Genomic DNA, 22,009 nt, shown 5'->3' on the forward strand with positions numbered 1-22,009 from the left:
TTCAGAATAGTTGGTATTTGTTTTGGGCATCTAAGAGCAGGCTGGCCTTGAGATGGTCTATACCAGTAGAATTAAGGGACAAACTTAAGGCTACATTATATGGTGTAAAAATATCACTGCCTTATTTTTTATTTAACCCTTTATTAAGACAACCCAGATCTAGTAGGCCTATATTGAAGCAAAGCAACCTCAGACTGTATTCATGAAGTGAGGTATGATGCCGTATATAAGTACATAGTAATAACAGTGCATAAATACCATACAGGTCTCATACTGATGCCACGTGCAGTGAATATTTTCTGTATGGGTCAGAATCTATCGGATTATATTCTATTACATCACAAAATACTGATCAATGTCTGTACAAATCTATAATCAGGTGTTGAACTGGGCAGGAAGGGAACGTACGGTTAGAAACACTCTTGGTGGGGTGAAAATAATAAATAGGGAAAGACCAAATCATTTGAAGAAGGTTCCACCATCTCCTGCATTTTCAGATGTAGTATCATTATATCAGTTCTAGATAAGTTCTTTAAAATATAACTTTTAAGTTAGCTCCATTGATAAAAAAAAACTATTTGGCAGGTGTTTGGGCAGGATTGTAGAGCACAGTGCCCTTGTGTGGCATTGCTGGGCAGGGCAGGTCAACTCTATCGGTGTCTGTACTGCACTGTGCAGGGAGTCTCAGGCTGCTGGGTCCCTACCAGATGGAGATTGCTCTGTGGAGAGTAGAAAATTATAGATATGAAGTAATTGGTAGTGATACTGCCATGGAAATTCTTACACAGGGACATTCAAAGTCAATATTAAATGAATCATTGTTTATTTGTCAGCGCGCTGGAGAGGTTCCAACCGACTCAATGGACCATAGTACACATGTCAATCAGGAGCTCTGCCTGGGCAGACCCAGCAGTTGTCTTATATACGGCTATACACAGACAAGTTATATTTGCATGATTTAGCGTAATTAATTAATCATTACCGTTTTGTCTCATTCATGTGACCGACCAATACTGTTTCATAGCATGTGACCGACTAACACCTCAAGAGGCTTCTTCTCTCTAAGCTGAGACCTTGAAACTGAGATATCTTTTGTTTGTTCTCAATGCCAAATTGATGTGAGGATTTGTTCAGTCAACCACTTGAATGAACACAGAAATTGGTTTATAGAACAGCACATGAATAGAACTGAAATGAGTTAGAAGAAAAGCACAAACATAAGCATTTCCCTTACAGTACACTACAGTATTTAACTTTAGAGACTTCAATATTAGTATTTAAATTAATGTATGTTTTCAAAGTCCCATAAAATGAGTTTCCAAACTTACAGGTTTAGGCAACGGGTCCATGAGAGTGACATCATACTTGAAGAGAATCAAGGCAGCAAACATGTGGAGTTCCATTAGGGCATACCACCTGTTGATACAATTAAAAACACATGATTAACATGTTAACTCCAAAAAACAAACAACTGGTGATATCAAACTAACCTAACACACACACACAACAGTAAGCTCAGGCACAGAGAACGTAACAGACACTCAAGGTAATGTGATAGGATCCAGTCATCCTTTTCATCTGTCTCTCTTACTGAGAGACTCTCTCCTTTGAGGCACTATCTCTGTTAGCATTACAGCAGGTTATCAGACACAATGGAGGTGCCATTCCCGGCTAAGCCAGAGCTGTCACAACAAGAAGAGAGGAAATGAAAAGTGTAGGAACTGGTGCTTTTGTTTGATTCCAATGTGTCATTTTACCTCTCCTACATTCACTGCTGAAACAGGCACAGTGCTACGACGAGAGAGAGAGAGAGAGCGAGAGAGAGAGAGAGCGAGAGAGAGCGAGAGAGAGAGAGAGAGAGAGAGGGAGAGAGAGAGAGAGAGAGAGAGAGAGAGAGAGAGAGAGAGAGAGAGAGAGAGAGAGAAAGAAACAGGGCTTTAGGGAAAAGGACAGAAGTAAAGAGAATAGCAGTAGTGAGGACTTAAGAAAATGCTGTGTGCTGGTCTTTATCAGTGATCCTAACCTCGAAGACTGCTTCAGTTGCACCCTGTGACTGCTGTGAGTCATACCGGGGTATTGTGTCAGTGACGCAGACACAAGGCCAATCTCCTAAAATCATCAGAATCAAACTAGACTGGATTGGTGGATGGGAAGAATGAAATATGGGAGTGTCATACGCGGCATGCTCCCCATAGTTATTTCTGTGCCTCTCCCCTCCCACCACTGTACCCTGGCTGTCATCATTTCAGCGGCCGCCTGTGTGAATTAACCACTGAGATGCAGGATGCTAGCTCTAGCATGACAATAAGACTCAGTGGTGAGTGAGCGCTAGTGGGCCAACGCAAAGGCTTACTTTGAAGCCTGTCTGCTCAGTGCAACTGACAAAGCATACTTTCTCTGTTTGAGTTAATACAGAGGCACATATTCAAGGACGGCAGATAAGTCATTTCCATTTCATTGCCATTTCTTTCAGCATGTCTGAATATGCATAGGTTATGACTATGTCTGTGTCCTAGAGAAAGGGGTCAAAGGTCAGTCCCACTCGACAGTACGCCTGTGTCTTTGATCCTGCTGTGCAGCTGGGAACATGCCCTGATCTTTTCCCTGCTTACGTCACACCAGCCCCCTGGCCGCATCCCGGCCGCTCTGGGCCACCGCTGATGTCCCAGTCAGGGCCCCAGAGGACCCAAGGGTTGACATTCAGGGGCAAAAGCGCAGCACAGCCATACAAACTATACAAACCCAGAGCCCCAAGCTAGCCACCTCCCCAGAGACAGTGACAGACACAGCAGGAGGCTGGAGGACAGGGTAAGACACACCAGCAATAATATTGTAGTACCCACATAATATGCCTGTGGTCTGTGGGATATTGATAGTCACAAATAGCTATCGATGCTTATTTTACTGGTGCAAAATAGGGCTAGAATAGTCAACAAAAAAATATAAAACTCCCCCAAAATCATACATGGAAGCCATATCCAATACGATACCTCTAAATGCCAATTTGGTGCCAACACAATGCCTTATTCATTGTCTTTGACAGATTCAATTCTACTTAGCTGGATTTACAAGAAAATGGATACTAGCAGGATGGTAGCTACTATTTATTTACTTTTTACATTTAACCTTTATTTAACTAGGCAAGTTAGTTAAGAACAAATTTGTATTTACAATGACAGCCTACTAAAAGGCAAAAAGCCTCCTGTGGCGACGGGGGACTGGGATTTAAAATAAAAATATAGGACAAAACACACATCACGGCAAGAGACACACTACATAAAGAGAGCCCTAAGACAACAACATAACATGGCAGCAACACATGAAAACACAGCATGGTAGTAACACAACAATGACAACAACATGGTGGCAAAACATGGCAGCAGCACAACATGGTAGCAGCACAACATGACAACAACATGGTAGCAACACAACATGGTAACAGCACAACATGACAACAACATGGTAGCAACACAACATGGTAACAGCACAACATGGTAGCAGCACAACATGACAACAACATGGTAGCAACACAACATGGTAACAGCACAACATGGTAGCAGCACAACATGACAACAACATGGTAGCAACACAACATGGTAACAGAACAACATGGTAGCAGCACAACATGACAACAACATGGTAGCAACACAACATGGCAGCAGCACAACATAGGTCCAGTTTGAGTGTTTTGCAGCACGTTCCAGTCGCTAACTGCAGGGAACTGAAAAGAGGAGTGACCCAGGGATGTGGGTGCTTTGGGGCCCTTTAACAGAATGTGACTGGCAGAATGGGTGTTGTATGTGAAGGATGAGGGCTGCAGTAGGTATCCCAGATAGGGGGGAAAACTCTAGTGTGTGTTCTGAAGAAAAAAACATGTCTGTTTTTCTAACCTTCCTGGGCACTGGTTTCGGCCTCCTCCAAATGCCACAAACCCTTCCAAGAAGACATTCTTTACTAAATCTGCCTTATCCCATCGTTCCTGTGGGAAGAGGGAAGAGATTTTATTTCAGAAAAAACTTCAGCTTTATTTATATCCTAGAAAAGGGCTTCAAGCAGACCTATACTATTTTAAACCACATGAACAGGGAAGTTTGGATTGCTTTGAACGTTTTCATTTCACATTGAGAGCAGTGAATGGATTTCGTCATTTCAAACCATCTGAATGGTTATCTGCTGTACTTATAGATTGGAGGTCGTGTTCCAAAGTGTAACTGTCCACCAATTTCACAGTGTGTCATAAGAACATAGAATGTCACGGATTCCCCCGGTACTGCTGCTCATTCCATGCACCAGTTCCGGAGGTCTACATCACCGGCCTCTAGGCGTTCACTGAACTGTCATTACGCACACCTGATTCCAATTCCCCTGATTAGTAATTGTATATATGTGTCCTCTGTTCACCATTCGCTGGTCAGTAATTGTTCCCATGTCCGTTGGTCTTGTGAGTACCTGTGCTTTGTTGTTTCGGCTTTCGTGCTGGGTGTATTGTGTGTCGTTATTACGGGTCTCGAGCCGTGTATTGTTGTGCATTGTTATTACAGGTCTCGCCCCGTGTAGTGTATTGCGGGTCTCGCCCCGTGTAGTGTATTGCGGGTCCCGCCCCGTGTAGTGTATTGCGGGTCTCACCCCGTGTAGTGTATTGCGGGTCTCGCCCCGTGTAGTGTATTGTGGGTCCCGCCCGTGTAGTGTATTGCGGGTCTCACCCCGTGTAGTGTATTGCGGGTCTCACCCCGTGTAGTGTATTGCTGGTCTCATCCCGTGTAGTGTATTGCGGGTCTCGCCCCGTGTAGTGTATTGCGGGTCTCACCCCGTGTAGTGTATTGCGGGTCTCATCCCATGTAGTGTATTGCGGGTCTCATCCCGTGTAGTGTATTGCGGGTCTCATCCCGTGTAGTGTATTGCGGGTCTCATCCCGTATAGTGTATTGCGGGTCTCATCCCGTGTAGTGTATTGCGGGTCTCGCCCCGTGTAGTGTATTGCGGGTCTCACCCCGTGTAGTGTATTGCGGGTCTCATCCCGTGTAGTGTATTGCGGGTCTCATCCCGTGTAGTGTATTGCGGGTCTCATCCCGTGTAGTGTATTGCGGGTCTCATCCCGTGTAGTGTATTGCGGGTCTCGCCCCGTGTAGTGTATTGCGGGTCTCATCCCGTGTAGTGTATTGCGGGTCTCATCCCGTGTATTTATTAGAGGTTTTACCTCGCTCTTTTGTTTGGGTTACACATTTTTGTATATGTGTTTGTTTTGGGCTTCGTCCCCGTGCCTTTTCATGGCATGTTGTATTTTTGGGTGGAGTATTAAAACCCCCTATCACGAATTCCTGCACCTGTCTCCAATCATTTATACAACGTGACAGAATAACCAACCCTAAATGCAGACAGCGGGTATGGTCGGACCAACGCCGCCGCAACTGGCCCTGACCGACCGACCCGCACCGCGTCCCTGTGGTCGTCCTCGAGGCCGGTGTCATCCCGCGGTTGGAGTAGCGTGTCGGGGGGGGGGGGGGGGGTTCGGCGGTCCCTGTGTTTTTGTACACCTGTTTATTTTGGGCTTCGTCCCCGTGCCTTTTCCTGGCATGTTGTATATTTTGGGTGGAGTATTAAACCCCCCTATCACGTATTCCTGCACCTGTCCACAATCATTTATACAACGTGACATAGAAAGGCTGTTACTAAGGGTTATTACATAGCATTATGGTCCACAAACCGTAGACTATTCTATAGACCCAAGTGGCTACTATAGATTATTCACTCAACCCCTTTCATAGCAAAACATACCAACCTCACTGAAGATGATACAAGGCATTGACTCACTAAATGGCCTGCAGTCTCTGACCACTGCTGCAGTTTACCTCACAGCCCAGACCTTTGACCTACTCTTCCATGTCACAGAAACAGAAATAAAGCTCTCCTTTCCGGAAAATGTCAAGCGGCTAAATACGTGCCCTGGTTTTCAAGCACCCTTATCCGCATTGTTGAAGCAGGAGGAGAAATAGCATTATCTACCAATGCTCTCAAAGCCCATTTATACTGCAGCAGCGTAGGCATGTGGGGCTTCAAATATTTAGTCTGTTTTATTTAGTCTGTTTTTAAGAGAGAGGAATGAGGGAGACAGTCAGTGGGACCCGGGAATGCACTCCTTGGGAAGATACAAGTGCATTTCTTCTGTCTGCAGGTAGGGGGACACTAACCAACAGAGGAGGTTCATTGCGGTGATAAATGTCATGTCCCCCCCGCACCACCACCGAGTGTCATTCATTTACATTAGAAGTCTGTCGGAAGCCTGGGCTGACACACACACGCACGCACGCACGCACGCGCACACACACACACACACACACACACACACACACACAGAAACAGGCATGAAAAATGCAAAAGACATGCTACAGCAACAACTCTTGTGTTAAGGTGGTTTTGTGTGTGCCCTAAAATATCCAACTCACTACCTTTCCATGTATTTACTGTGCCCCACCAAGTTGAAATACTGACTTGAGAGCATCCCCTTCATCATTAAGTTAATATCCCATATCATTTAAGGTAAATATGGTAGGGCTAGCCTAGTACTTACCGGTTTGAACTCTTCTGGTTCAGGGAAGTAATGTGGGTTCCGATGGGCCCAGTAAGGAGACACCATTAACAAGTCCCCTGGTGGAATGATGTAGTTCTGGAAGAGAGGAATACACACACATATGCACACCACTTTACATATACTGAACGATTTATGGAAATTAAGGGTTGACTTTGAGGGGGTGTAGAGGCTTGAAAAAGCTTATTTCAGAGTCTATCGGCGGTCAGGAGGCCCACCTGTATCATGAGGGGTCGGACCACCCTGCGTGTGATGGCTCCAGGGGCCCGAAGCCGGATGGCTTCCAGGATGCACCACTTCACATAGGGCATCTGTTGCAGCTCTTCAGCGGTCACCTTGGTCTTCCTGGTGTCTGTCATGGACACACACACACACACACACACACACACGATGGAACAAACACACACGTTGTGAGATATACACACAAACCTACACACACCTACTGACAAGATACAACCGTCTACCACTGAGCTTATGAGAAGAAGCGGTGTCGTTTCAGTATGCATCACTGAGCTGGTATGATTAGATATCAGACCCATTAGGATTCTGTGGGATTTCATTAGGAGATATGCATATGTAAGTATAATTGAAAGTCTCAAAGGGGCCGATTATTGAACATACACTTAATTACTATGTCATGTATATAGTCTTCTCAGATAACTGAAACCACTGAGCATAATCATTATAACTCCCTAGAAACAGGACTTCTGCCTTCAAAAGTGTGCCAGGTGAGTGTTGCGCTACTGCTGACACCTGCTGGAGGTTTAGGGGCATAGACTGAAGCGAAATGAGATGGAGAGACAATGTGGTACAATTACTGTACTGCTTCATCTTCCATTGTATGTGTTAAGATCTCCAGTCATGGTAACACCAGGGCCAAAAACAACATCATTGAATTCTTAGAAGCAGCCAGAAGTTTACTCAGCAAAAACACACTGTCAAATGGCACATACATTCATTTATGTTTTATTTATTTATCCGTTATTTTACCAGGTAAATTGACTGAGAACACGTTCTCATTTGCAGCAACGACCTGGGGAATAGTTAAAGGGGATGAATGAGCCAATTGTAAACTGGGGATTATTAGGTGATGGTTTGAGGGCCAGATTGGAAATTTAGCCAGGACACCGGGGTTAACACCCCTACTCTTACGATAAATGCCATGGTATCTTTAATGACCGCAGAGAGTCAGGACACGCGTTTAACGTCCCATCCGAAAGACGCCACCCTACACAGGGCAGTGTCCCCAATCACTGCCCTGGGGCGTTGGGATATTTTTTTAGACCAGAGGAAAGAGTGCCTCCTACTGGCCCTCCAACACCACTTCCAGCAGCATCTAGTCTCCCATCCAGGAAATGACCAGGACCAACCCTGCTTAGCTTCAGAAGCAAGCCAGCAGTGGTACGCAGGGTGGTATGCTGCTGGCATTCATTACCAAGGTAAAATACTCCATCCACCACCATATCCCAATCTACCCCAGGTCATCAGGACCTCACATACTGTACAGCAGGTTAGAGAAGCTAATGGGGCATGTGTCAGTGGGAGGCTATAAAACAGAGGAGCGATGGCATAGTGTAGCTCACACCTTGGTCTTTGAGTGCTGCATTGATCTGCTCCATGGCTGTCTGGTAAACTGTGGGATTGGACAAGATGAAGGCTACAGCCCAGAAGGTAATCTAAACAAAAGACATGTTATATCAAATATAATTATGATATCTCCAATCAAACCAATTTAAATGCCAATTAACTAGGGTATCTGGCAGATGAAAAAGATTAAGGTGAAAAGGAGCGATCGTCAATCTAATTCATAAAAAACGATGCCCCTGCTTATCAGTAATAAGATTTGTAAAAAATTACTCACTGGAATTGCATTGGCAAGCGATGCCCATAACATCAGTAATCCATAGTTGGGCAGGAATTTATCTGTGATTAAGGTGACAAGGTGTTGCAGTAATGTCTGCAAAAATGCCATACATACAATCATTTACAATGAGGTTAGGCGAAATACAGACTTTATACATTTCATCCCCTTGGAAATGTCACTATACGAGTATTCAATGGTATCTATCATCCTTGTTATACATTAAAGATGTGACAATAACTAGTACGAACTCGGACCCAGGCGCAGAGAAACACAGCAGACAGAGGTGATGGTAAATCCAGAATGTTTTATGAAGTATTCACAGGTAAAACAACAAAGCAAGTGTACATGCGTACAAGACAAGAGACCTGAGCAACCGGCCCAGTTCCATAGAGGAACCTATATAGTCCTAAACCAGGTGAACCCAATAATCTCAATCAGGCTCACCTGGACTTTAGAAACATAAGGATGCCCTCGATAACACTCCATGATGACCTCTAACCTGTAACAGGACCCCCACCCCTCAAGGAACGGCTCCCGACGTTCCACCAGGGGTAGCTGAACGTCGACGGAAATCCCGAATGGGTCTGGGGTCCAAAATGTCCCGGGCCGGAACCCAGGACCGTTCCTCAGGGCTGTAATCCTCCCAGTCCACGAGATACTGAGTCCCCCGCCGGATCTGACGGCTAAAGAGTATGCTTATGCATCGCACCGTGTAGGCTGGCTGTCCCACTATCATGCGAGGCGGAGGTGGAGGCCAAGTGGCCGGAACCAGAGTACTGAACACCACAGGCTTGAGTCTGGAGATGTGGAAGTTGGGATGAACCCTCATGGACCGGGGAAGATGAAGACGGTAGGCCACTGATTGATGCGCTGTAGAATCTTGAATTGCCCAATGTACCGGGGTGCCAACTTCCTAGATTCCATGCGTAGAGGCAAGTCCCTAGTAGACAGCCAGACCATCTGGCCTGGACGCAGGAGGTTGATGGCACAATCGTCAGGCTTGTCACTCCCAGCTGGAGGAACAGGAGAGTCGGAAGTCTCCAGACGAGAAGGACCGGAAAGGTCTGGAGAGAGTTGCTGGCAGGTGAACTGGCATGAAGGATTCCATCTCAGAACTCTCCCAAAGGCCAGTCAATCTGAGGATTATGGGTGGAAAGCCACAGATGTCCAAGAACCAGGGGAAGCTCAGGAGAGTTCACCAGATGAAACTGGATAAGCTCCACATGGTCATCCAGAACTCATAGCTGAATAGGCATGGTGAGTTGCTTCACCTTCCCAGACGCTAGGGGTTGACCATCCAGTGCAGTGACCGACAAGGGAGTGTCCAGCATAGTCTGTTGGCGAGCTAATGTGGATTCCAGAAAATAGCCGGTAGCCCCAGAGTCTATGAAAGCAGAAATGTCCAACTACCCATTGTCCCACCGCAGATTGGCCGGAAGGAAGGTGCATGTCGTGTCGGCAGCTGGAGACTGTATCTGACTCCCCAGTATTCTCCCGTTTACTGACGGGTCCTCCCGTTCTCCCGTCAGCTCGGGACAGGGTGCCCGGAAATGTCCAGACTGTCCACAGTAAAGGCAACGTTGATCGTTAATCCTGCGCCTTCTCTCCAGAACGGAATGTCTCGTGCGTCCCAATTGCCCCGGCACCTCTGAAGGATATGATGGGGAACCAGAGCCGAATTGAGAACTATGACAGGATACCGGACCAGCAGGCCCAGCATACGGCAATGTCCCAAATTAATAATCGCCTCCCTTAGCAGAGCTAGAAACACTGGAACCAACTCGGAATCCCTTCGTCCTCTCATGACGACGTTCCCGAAGCCGGTTGTCAATCCGGATGGCCAGAACGATAAGCTCCTCCAGAGTGTCAGGGTTGTCCCGGGAAGCCAGTTAATCCGTGAAACCTTGCTGTCCATTGAGAAAGACTGAGTGAAGTGCCTCTGTATTCCAACTGCTCTCAGCAGCAAGCGTCCGAAAATCAATGGCGTAATCAGGACGTAATCGGGCCAGAGCCCATCCTGAGAGCAAGGCGATGTTATATGCCACTCTGGAACGCTCGGTGGGAAACGTTGATGCCTGGAGCTCGAAGACCAGCGGACATTGGAGCAGGAACCCACGACACCTCCCAGGATGCCCCTCATAGCGCTCCGGTGCCGGGAGATGAGGCTCCCGAGGGGAGGAAGACAATGAACTGGTAGAAAGTGGAGGGTTAGGAACCACCACAGGTGCAGCAAACGTTGCTCCCGTCTGTCCGGTCTGCAGAGTGAACACAAGAGTTCCTAAATCCTCCGACAATGTCTTCAGCCGCGCCTCATGGCGACCAATCACAGCTCCATGGTGAGTGAGAGCCGACCGCAAGTGGTGGAGCTTGGAGTGTCCCTCGGATGACGGAGAAATCTCGGCTGGGTCCATTTTTTGGCTCAGGTCTACTGTGACAATAACTAGTACAATCTCTGACCCAGGCGCAGAGAAACACAGCAGGTAGAGGTGTGGGTAAATCCAGAATATTTACTGAAGTATTCACAGGAAAAACCACAAAGCAAGTGCACATGAGTACAAGACAAGAGACCTTGTCCTAAACCAGGTGAATCCAACAATCCCAATCAGGCTCACCTAGACACTAGAAACATAAGGATGCCCTCCAGTGGCACCCTCAGGGATAACACTCCATGATGACCTCTAACCTGTGACAAAAGAGCCAAATATTGCACTAACTAGAAGTTAGAACCCCAGTATGCAGGCCAGGAACATCAGTAAGATCAATCTTAGCTGGCTGGTACAGGTGCTGTTCTGGAATAAGGATGCTCATTTTAAAGGTTTCACCTGGTCCAGTGACCATTCATCAATCAGAAGCCTTTATCAATATGATATATGGAGAATCCTTAGGGCTGACAACGAATGAGTGACAATATGATTCATATCCTAACTGGGACAACTGCCAAGGTGGGTAAAAGGTGCATCTCGTCCCATAAAGAATTATCATTACATCCATCTACAGGAGACAACCTTGGCGAAATGATTAAAATAAAATGACAATGTCAGACACCAGCTGTTGAGTTATGAGACTCAACTCAATGTCAAAATGTCAAATGTCCAATATTCAAATGAATCATCCATTCAATAAAATCATGGTATAATGATCCATTATGTCACGACTGCCACCAAAGGTGGCTCCTCTCCCTGTTTGGGCGGCGCTCGGCGGTCGTCGTAGCCGGCCTACTAGCTGCCACCGATCCCTTTTCTTTTTCGTTTGGTTTTGTCTGTCTTGTGTTCACCTGTGTCTAGTTTAGGCTAATGAGTGGGGTATTTAATCTCGCCCTACCTGCTAGGTTTTGTGCAGGATTGTTTGTGTTACTGTCATTGGCTTGGGTTACGTTTTACCCTGTTAAGCAGGTTTATTTCATGGGACTGTTTTTTCCCGCACGTTTGTTTAGTCAGAGCAGTGTGTTCCTCCGTTTTCGACTAGACTGCGTTCCTGTTTTCTAGTGGCTGCTTTTGTGGTCCTGTACCTGTTTTGCTGGTGGACCAGTAATAAAACGCCCTTCTTGAAATTCTTGCTCTCCTGCGCCTGACTCCACACCCACCTCTCCTAGGGAGATTAACACATTATTTAAAACGGTATTGTTCTCTATTCAAAGATAGGACTCACCCTGTTGCCTGATTCACTGGATGTCTCATCATCCTCTGCTTTGACCACCATGTTCCCCAATAGAGACAGAAGCCAGCATTTGGAACTGGCCCATTCCCTGCCCCCCAAAAAACAACTATTTAGAAAAGATACAGTGCTGTAACCTTGTGCCTAATCTCAGGGTGCTGAGCCTTCCAAAATCCTGTCTCATTTACTTGAGTACTGAAGGCTTGCTTTCCAAAGCTACCTTGTACCTTACCCTCGCATGAGTATCACATCCACACTATGTCAATAAAGGTAACTTTTTACCTAAATCAACAGTCTGGTCAGACTGTCTTGTTTATTCTTAGATAGGCAAACTGTACAGTACATCTCAACACAAAGGTTTTGCCCTTAATTTCCTGGGATTTACTTTAAGCACGTGGTCCTTAGTAAATAAACTCTATACTGCTTCCATAACAGTGCAGGTAATTTGGTTTATGGGTTTATTTTTTTCATGTGAACAACCTAATATTAGCCAGGGCTGAGGTCCAATATAAATATACAGTGTATTGGTCCAATCTATATTGTCTTATGTTACACCTAAGCAATGTACAATGAAATGTATATCCCACTCCATTCACCTGCCTACTACAGTAGTTTGAAGACAGGAATTAACTATCAGACTAACCAGGCCTGTGCCACACTGACCTGAGGAACATGTCTGGTAGCTGGGAGCCATACTCAAAGCCCTCGTCGTAGATGGCAAACTTCTCCTTGAACTGCTCCATGGTAAAGGGACTTCCTGGAGAGTTATACTTCCCCAGTAGGTTGCTCATCACAGCAGGGTACATTACGGCCCTGTCAGACATGAGAGGAGAAACGAGTCAAAGACAATTATAGAGGCTAATGGTCAGTCTGGTCAGAGGACTTTAGATCGGTACTGCTGTGTAGGGATTACGTTGGAAAGAGATCATTACGAGACTCACCACTGTAACATCACCAGGACTTCAGCATTTTTTAAAGAAAAAAAATCCATAAAATGGTTCTTGAGTTGTCTGAGTGATGATCATCACCAGAGATATACGTGTGTGAAAGTTGTGTGTAATACAGGGTAATACTGCACATCAGACCATGCTGTTACACGATGAGCCAATCAAATGTAAGGTGCATGATAGTACTTTATCGCCTAACATGTTTCCTAATTCTTTCTTTCCTGTCATGTTTCATCTTCCTGTCATGTCCGTCAGTCCAGAAATTCTGGTTTAGGTAGTTCTTCCACTAAAGGTAATATTATTTCAGCTGAGAAATATGACTCCTGAGACCTGAACGATAGGTGTGGGGACAGGACAAAGGATTGGCAGCGCCCTCTATATAGTATATTACTCATCAAAGAAGGATAGGACTACACAGTCACGTGCCAGGGGTTGATCAACCTTATGAGAACAACCTCAACGCACAGCCAGTTACCGTATTCTAATGCTAGTTAACCTAACACTAATCCTAATAAGCCAATTTCAGTGATCCATATTGCACTCCTGCCACTTGTTTTTCTAAATGTTTTCCTGTGTCATACCTACTGAACACTCACCACACCTCTCCACAAGGGATAAACAGATACACAGTCAGAGAGTATCAGGTCCCGGGACACTGTAGCTTACCTGACCAGCTCATTGAGTCCTCCAGAGCCCTGGTCCCCCAGCGTCTCCAGGTGGTCGTTGAACTCTTCACACAAGTGGTCAGTCAGCTGAGCCACATTGCCTGGGGTCAGACGGCCCTTGATCAGAGTGTTGCATGCTGGGTGGAACTTATAGAAACTCTCCTTGCTGATGGAAGCTACAGAGAGAGAAACACGTTGCTGTGTTATGTTTCTATTGTGTTGCTGTGTTGTCTGCATGCCACTTTTAAACCCATTTGGACATAACTAAAGTGAAGTGAATTGAATCCATTCAGCTTGAAGCTTCTGTTATTGTAACAGTCAATGAGCTGGTCAGTATCAGTGTAAAAAAATAGATTGTCTATTCATAATTTATTATGAGCCTATAGATAGAACATGAATAATGTACAGGGACATATCTTTCAGCACACACTCAAGAATCCATCGATCATTAATGTCTCTTGAAAACAGAGAAAAACTGAGAATGTGTTTTATTATTTACTATTCCTACAAAAAAAAACCACTTCCAGTCAGATGTGAAATGTGGCAGATGAGTAATCTGAACCTATGGGGAGAAGGCTGAAACATCCGGCAAGTGGACCAGCGAAGGCCAAAGTCAACTAACGTTTCAGCACAGGAAACTGTAACACACACAGTAAAACCCCACCTGTGTTATGGACAGGCTCTTGGACTGCCTGCTCAAAATCCACATCTTTGGACATGAAAAATGTGCGAAAGTCTTCATGAAGGGTCACAAAGGTCAATCGCTTGCCAGCCGCAACAACAGTGAAGACAGGTCCATACTGGAAAATACAAATTGTAATATTTTTATAGTCATTATAATTTCGTCTTGATAAGAAAACAGACCTGGTAGTGCTCTTTTCTGGACAAGATTGTGTCAACAAATGAATAAAACTTGATGGCAGCAACAGTCCTAATCAGGGATTCTGACAGCGTTTGTCAGAATCAACTTTGTTAAATAAACTTTGACATTAGATCAATAAAACAGGAGGGAGTGAAACAGGTTGAAACAGGTTGAAACAGGTTGAAACATGAGTACAACATAGTAATAACACACAGCTGAACAACACAACAACCAAATTGCCATTACATCACAGGAATGCTCATCTGAATAACTGTAGTGTGCGACTTCGAATGCCCCATTCATACAACTTGGCCACCCCTCCAAATAACAAAACCCCTGGCACAGCAGTCATTTCCCCACACAACGGTTTGCATCAACAGGGTCAGCACATGCTGCTAACTAGCTCCCCAAGGCCCAGTTACGTAAATTACTAAGTGAACTCAATAGGCCATGATGAAGTTGAGAAGGCCGTAGGCAGCCTGGCACAACATTCTGCTCCTAGCTCAACAGTGGAACGGAGCTTGGCATGTGGCAGCCTTCGTTGATTGAATGTATTTCTTCGGCAATATTAACGTTTTGACTTGCCATGTGTGTAGCAAATCTACCATCACAGAGTGTATAGGTTCAGGGTTTATCGCTCATGTGTTCTCTCCCATGAGTTCTAGGAAGGGGCATCATTGATTGAAGCTGATATAGGCAGTTAATGAATTAGGGAGATCATGCTACAATTACAATGGTGGCAATAAAACCAAAGTTGATTGAATTACACATGTGTCACACAGAGTTCAGCAGGTTGAAGTGAGCTCCTGAAGAGACCAAAGACCTTGGACTTTGAAAGAGAGTCCCACAGCCACATGACATCGATATCTGCTGATGATCATCTATCCATATATCTTATAGACCTATCTGAATTTGGCGAAGCTAAATTGGATCAATAACAATTGTTTGTGTGTGAGTGGGCGAGAGAGAGAGAGAGCGAGAGAGATAGAGAGAGGGTGAGGGATGGGTGGACAAAGTATAACACAGGGATGCAGAAGCGAACATTAGTTATCATCAATATCACAAAGTCAGACATCAAACAAGATGTTGACACCATCACAACTCAGAGATTATGTGGGCCAATATCTGTAGCATTCAAACAAATAAACAATGAGGTAATAGGGTCGAACATGTAATATTCAGAATAAACATCAAATGAGGACGTAAAAGCATATACTATAGCCCAACCACCTGATGTTTGTTACCTTATCTCTGGCTTGAGATATGAAAGTCAGCGGAGATTTCCCAAACTCGAATGCCACACCAAACCAGGGGATCCATCCTTTTATGCATGGTGGAGCATTTGGATAATTTCCCCCAAATAAAAGATGCGCTGAAATAGCCAAGACAACCAGAAACAGTACCAACGTTATAACATCCATCACACCTGTCTGAAACCCCTAGAGCTCGCTCCGAGGCAAAAGCGGGTGTTGAAATGAAAGGAAGATTAGCCAACCAGAGCCGGGCCTCTTTCTCAGTCTGATCCAATCAGCTAAAAGAAGGTCAGAGCGTAATTTTGTAAACATTGCGCGAAAAGTTGTTTAGGAGATGTAGTTTGACAGAGCCCCGATGCAGTAGGCTGTGCGATAAATTATCTTCGCATGAACTACATTTCCTGTTCTCTGGTTAAAGGTCGTTGTCCTGAAGAAGAGCAAAGTATACGTTTAATCGAGCATCATGTCATCTTTGCACGTGCCGTTGTTTAAACGGTGCACAGCGTTCGGTATAAAGAAGAATAACTCTAATGATCATTGCTTGTCTTTTTTAAAATAATGTCTAAGGAGCTACTTTCAAACGGAGTAGCAAAGTAATCGCGAACTGCTAGGCTGACTTGCATAAGGATTTCAAAATGGAAGAAGAGAAGTCAGGGCAGTCACCCCAGTGGCCTCGGGTTTCAAAGTTCATCTTGTCAGCATGTGCAGCTACTGTTGCTGAAATGGGTAGGCCAATTCGTGCTGTCCAATATTTTTTCCAGCTTCTTTTAGGGGTCATTGTCGAATTAATTCAATGTCAATTCTACAATTTATTTACCATATTTTTTTACATTTTTTATTTCACCTTTATTTAAGTGATTACAATTTAGCAATTTAAACTGGAGGGATATATGTGCAGATGAGGATGTGCAAAAGAGCAGAAAAACCTAAACAAATAGGTAGTTGGTTGGATGGATGGATGGATGGATGGATGGGCTATTTACAGATGGGCTGTGTACAGCTGCAGCGATAGGTAAGCAGCTCTGACAGCTGACGCTTAAAGTTAGTAAGGGAGATATAAGTCTCCAACTTCAGTGATTTTTGCAATTCGTTTCAGTCATTGGCAGCAGAGAACTGGAAGGAAAAGCGGCCAAAGGAGGTGTTGGCTTTGGGGATGACCAGTGAAATATACCTGCTGGAGCGTGTGCTACGGGTGGATGTTGCTATGGGGACCAGTGAGCTGAGATAAGGCGGAGCTTTACCAGCAAATACTTATAGATGACCTGGAGCCAGTGGGTTTGGCAACAAATATGTAGCGAGGACCGGCCAACGAAAGCATACAGGTCGCAGTGGGGGTAGTATATGGGGCTTTGGTGACAAAACGGATGGCACTGTGATAGACTGCATCCAATTTGCTGAGTAAAGTGTTGGAGGCTATTTTGTAAATCACATCGCCGAAGTTAAGGATCAGTAGGATAGTCAGTTTTACGAGGGTATGTTTGGCAGCATGAGTGAAGGAGGCTTTGTTGCGAAATAGGAAGCCGATTCTAGATTTAACTTTGGATTGGAGATGCTTAATGTGAGTCTGGAAGGAGAGTTTACAGTCTAGCCAGACACCTAGGTATTTGTAGTTGTCCACATATTCTAAGTCAGAACTGTCCAGAGTAGTGATGCTAGTCGGGGGTGTGGGCAGTGATCGGTTGAAGAGCATGCACTTAGTTTTACTAGCATTTAAGAGCAGTTGGAGGCTTGCATGGCTTTGAAGCTCGTTTGGAGGTTTGTTAACACAGTGTCCAAAGAAGGGCCAGCTGTTTACAGAATGGTGTTGTCTGTGTATCACCCGCAGCAAGAGCGACATCATTGATATATACAGAGAAAAGAGTCGGCCCGAGAATTGAACCATGTGGCACCCCCATAGAGACTGGCAGAGGTCTGGACAACAGGCCCTCCGATTTGACACACTGAACTCTATCAGATAAGTAGTTAGTGAACCAGGAGAGGCAATCATTTAAGAGTCTGCCAATAAGAATACGGTGATTGACCGAGTCGAAAGCCTTGGCCAGGCCATTGAAGACGGCTGCACAGTACTGTCTTTTATTGATGGCGGTTATGATATCATTTAGGACCTTGAGCGTGGCTGAGGTGCACCCGTGACCAGCTCGGAAACCAGATTGCATAGCGGAGAAGGTACGGTGGGATTCGAAATGATCGGTGATCTGTTTGTTCACTTGACTTTCGAAGACTTTAGAAAAGCAGGGCAGGATGGAAATAGGTCTGTAACAGTTTGGGTCTAGAGTGTTCCCAGTTGTCCCCAGTTGAAGAGGGGGATGACCGCAGCCGCTTTCCAATCTTTAGGAATCTCAGACGATACGAAAGAGAGGTTGAACAGACTAGTAATAGGGGTTGCAACAATGGCGGCGGATCATTTTAGGAAGAGAGGGTCGAGATTGTTTAGCCCAGCTGATTTATAGGGATCCAGATTTTGCATCTCTTTCAGAACATCAGCTGGGGGGGGCCTTGGGCCAGTTGCTGCGGGGGTGCAGAGCTGTTGGCCAGGGTTGGGGTAGCCAGGTGGAAAGAAATGCTTATTGAAATTCTCAATTATCGTGGATTTATCAGTGGTGACAGTGTTTCCTAGTCTCAGTGCAGTGGGCAGCTGGGAGGAGGTACTCTTATTCTCCATGGACTTTTCAGTGTCCCAAAACGTATTGGAATTAGTGCTGCAGGATGCACATTTCTGTTTGAAAAAGCTAGCCTTTGCTTTCCTAACTGACTGAGTATATTGGTTCCTGACTTCCCTGAAAAGTTGCATATCGCGGGGACTATTCAAAGCTATTGCAGTGCGCCACAGGGTGTTTTTGTGCTGGTCAAGGGCAGTCAAGTATGGAGTGAACCAAGGGCTATATCTGTTCTTAGTTCTAGATTTTTGAGGCAGTGATCGCTGAGACAGCAGAGGTGTATTTAGATGGCAAGTTGGTCAGGATGATATCTATGAGGGTGCCCATGTTTACAGATTTGGGGTTGTACCTGGTAGGTTCCTTTATAATTTGTGTGAGATTGAGGGCATCTAGCTTAGATTGTAGGATGACCAGGGTGTTAAGCATATCCTAATTTAGGTCACCTAGCAGTACGAACTCTGACGATACATGGGCGGGGCGATTAATTCACATATGGTGTCCAGGGCACAGCTGGGAGCTGAGGGGGGTCAATAACAACTGGCAACAGTGAAGGACTTATTTCTGGAGAGATGGATCTTTAAAAGTAGAACCTCGAACTGTTTGGGCATAGACCTGGATAGTGTGACAGAACTCAGCAGGCTCTCTCTACAGTAGATTGCAATATATTTTGCTGAATGTTTTACATTACACAGAACAGTGTCACTGTGATCAACTCAAGTTGTCTCAATATCGGTTCCAGTGACATTCCCCCTGGACCTGACCAAGACCAGGCTTCAGATCCAGGGTGAAGTGGCCCTCAGACAGCACGGCTCTCAGACGGCCTACAGAGGGATGCTGGGCACTGCCCTGGGGATTGTACGTGAGGAGGGTCCCCTTAAACTGTGGCAGGGGGCCACACCAGCTGTGTACAGACATATAGGTAGCCTAAACCAGACTGATCTCACTACGTACATACATGGTGGTTTGTTGATAAGGGCTAGTTACCCACATCTTCCCTGCATAAACCCCTGCTGTACTTTTGCTAGTGTACTCAGGAGTGCGGATGGTGGCCTATGAGCAGCTCCGAGATGTCCTTGGCAGGTCTGAAGATGATCGCTTCCCCCTCTGGTGAGAGAAAAGCACAGTGGAGGAGCTGACCTCTACTCCTCAATACTAAACTATAACCACAGTTCATTTAAAGCATTGCATTTCCCCAGTCTCAAGAGAACAAAGACTGGATGTCTATTGCTCTGGATGTCTCCATGCTTTGCTTAGTGTATGCATTCATGGTAGTCCCAAGCCACTGCATTTATGAGGAGCAGACTGAACTAGGCTCAGACCCCTACCTATATGTACTTAGCTACCTCAATCACCTAGTACCCCTGCACATTGACTCGGTACTGGTTCTCCCTGTACATAGCCATGTTACTTTTATTCGTTATTGTTAATCCCTGTGTAGTTATTCCTCTTCACTATTTATATAGGACCTGTAGGACTATGTATATGTACACCTGTGGTTTACGAAGCATGTGACAAATACAATTTTATTTGGGCCTCTCTGCCAGTGTCCACCCAGCTAGGCCACTGTGATCACTCTTTTCCCCAACAGGAAAGCAGCGATCGGGGGCATGCTGGCTGGGGCTGTGGGTCAGTTCATGGCCAGCCCCACCGACCTGGTCAAGGTGCAGATGCAGATGGAGGGGAGACGGAGGCTGGAGGGCAAGCCACCCCGGTGAGAGAGAGTGTTTAACTCGTTTTCAGTCTTTAGCCATCCTTCAACCTAAACTGCATCTCGGTTTGTACTTCCTATTTTAACTCGTATGTAATTTAGTTATAAGATAATAATCACCCATTAGATACAGGATCATGTGAGAGAGAAATGTCCCTCCCTGCAAAAAAGTGGACTCATCTGGCTTCTTTTGAGACAGGGTTCATGGAGTGTACCATGCTTTCCTGAAGATTGTCTCTGAGGGGGGGATCCGGGCGCTGTGGGCAGGGTGGGTCCCCAATGTACAGAGGGCTGCTCTGGTCAATCTAGGAGGTATAGTTGAGTGAATACAGGCACACGTGAAAATGTACTGTCTGTAATGTGTATAGGGATTTAATTATTCTCAAATTTAATTAGATCTCACAACATATGATACTGTCAAGCACTTTCTACTGAGAAATTCCTCGCTACAAGACACCAGCCTTTGCCATGGGTTAGCAAGGTAAAGTATAACACAGAGATTTAATGATAACTCAAAATGTATATCTAACTACTTCAGAGAATATATTTTCAAATTCAAGTTCTGAAATCCTTTTTCTCCATCCAGCACATGTTCTGGTCTGGTTGCTGCTACCATGGGAACACCAGCAGATGTCATCAAAACCAGAATAATGAACCAGCCCAGAGGTCCAAATGGCAGGTTGGTGAGCCAATCAGAGAACAGTAATCATTCCTTGATAGTGATGCTGTACCATATGCTTAGGATGTCATTTACAGCTTATTCTAGCAACAGGTGAACATCCAAAATGCAACAGATAAAGCCTTAACATTACAGGTTTTATAATGCTGACAGACCAATAAACAAAAGTACCTAATAGGCTACATACATTTTTCCACAGGGGCATATTGTATAAGTCTTCCATTGACTGCCTGATCCAATCTGTCAAGGGGGAAGGGTTCATATCCCTGTACAAAGGCTTTCTCCCTACTTGGATGAGAATGGTACATTTACTCTGTCTCATATTATATTGCTTTTAACCTTTGACCGTGACAATGTACAATACATTCACACTGCCCTTGTTGTCTCTTTGGTACTGCAGGCTCCCTGGTCCATGACGTTTTGGCTCTCATTCGAACAAATACGAAAGACAATGGGCATCAGCTCGTTCTGAAACCTGGACTGTCCGTCAGACAGGTTGCCTAGTGGTTAAGAGTGTTGGGCCTGTAACTGAAAGGTCGCTGGTTCGAATCCCTGAGCCGACAAGATGAAAAATGTGTCGGTGTGCCCTTGACCAAGACACCTAACCCTAATTACTCCTGTAAGTCGATTATGGATAAGAGTGTCTGCTAAATGACTCAAATGTAATGGACTGATCACATTCATAAATCTACTTGTTTGAGGTGCTGCACTTGGTGCTACAGTGCCATGTACACAACATGCAAAACTGTGCCATAGTAGTGATGCTTGTTAGCTACGTTGTCATTTGTCACAGAGACCAGCCAGTTGACTTACTATGATACAAAGTGTTCAACCAATGTCTCAGGTGTGATTACTGGTTCTACTGGTTAAATGTTATAACAAACTCTTAACATGTTTCATGTCATTAACTTTCTGAACACTAACATTATAAAAGCTATTTGCTTCATTGCGTAGGGTGAGAAGCATAAAGACATATATCAAACACAAGGTTTTAACTGTGGCCACTGCTGACCGTAAGTGAATTAAATACTATGACAATAACCAATTCAAGACATGTACAGAGCTTTCTTATGTTCACTACCAGTAAATAACTAGTAGCTTTGACCTTTTTCCTTTTATAGGACTGTCCTGTGTG

At 45.1% G+C, this 22,009-nt stretch overlaps 2 protein-coding genes across 5 annotated transcripts in view; one reads left to right on the plus strand and one right to left on the minus strand.

Moving 5' to 3' along the window:
• The window catches only part of LOC110522269 (24-hydroxycholesterol 7-alpha-hydroxylase), a 16,736-nt gene extending 499 nt beyond the window's left edge, over positions 1-16,237 (minus strand). The window contains exons 1-13 of one of the 4 annotated variants that reach the window (XM_021600526.2): positions 15,822-16,237; positions 14,380-14,515; positions 13,717-13,891; positions 12,767-12,916; positions 12,098-12,194; positions 8,447-8,542; positions 8,171-8,261; positions 6,804-6,937; positions 6,568-6,663; positions 3,891-3,979; positions 1,758-1,791; positions 1,329-1,416; positions 1-719 (exon numbers count right to left, since the gene is read on the minus strand). The exon at positions 1-719 is cut by the window's left edge and continues 499 nt beyond it. In XM_021600526.2, coding sequence (XP_021456201.1) covers positions 1,360-1,416; positions 1,758-1,791; positions 3,891-3,979; positions 6,568-6,663; positions 6,804-6,937; positions 8,171-8,261; positions 8,447-8,542; positions 12,098-12,194; positions 12,767-12,916; positions 13,717-13,891; positions 14,380-14,515; positions 15,822-15,998 — 1,332 coding nt within the window. In that variant the 5' untranslated portion in view covers positions 15,999-16,237 and the 3' untranslated portion in view covers positions 1-719; positions 1,329-1,359. The remainder of the gene's footprint in view (positions 720-1,328; positions 1,417-1,757; positions 1,792-3,890; positions 3,980-6,567; positions 6,664-6,803; positions 6,938-8,170; positions 8,262-8,446; positions 8,543-12,097; positions 12,195-12,766; positions 12,917-13,716; positions 13,892-14,379; positions 14,516-15,821) is intronic. The other 3 variants (XM_021600525.2, XM_021600527.2, XM_036975845.1) reach the window with 3 other exon arrangements.
• slc25a27 (solute carrier family 25 member 27) lies at positions 16,220-21,919 on the plus strand. Its single transcript, XM_021600533.2, has 9 exons — positions 16,220-16,556; positions 19,227-19,406; positions 19,513-19,594; positions 20,076-20,198; positions 20,395-20,507; positions 20,592-20,676; positions 20,782-20,874; positions 21,074-21,176; positions 21,275-21,919. The coding sequence occupies exons 1-9, from the start codon at positions 16,466-16,468 to the stop codon at positions 21,344-21,346; spliced, it is 942 nt and encodes a 313-aa protein (XP_021456208.2). The 5' UTR covers positions 16,220-16,465; the 3' UTR covers positions 21,347-21,919.
• The last annotated feature ends 90 nt before the right edge of the window (positions 21,920-22,009 follow it).

This window comes from Oncorhynchus mykiss, chromosome 4, assembly GCF_013265735.2.
Source record: "Oncorhynchus mykiss isolate Arlee chromosome 4, USDA_OmykA_1.1, whole genome shotgun sequence".
Classification (NCBI taxonomy): domain Eukaryota; kingdom Metazoa; phylum Chordata; class Actinopteri; order Salmoniformes; family Salmonidae; genus Oncorhynchus; species Oncorhynchus mykiss.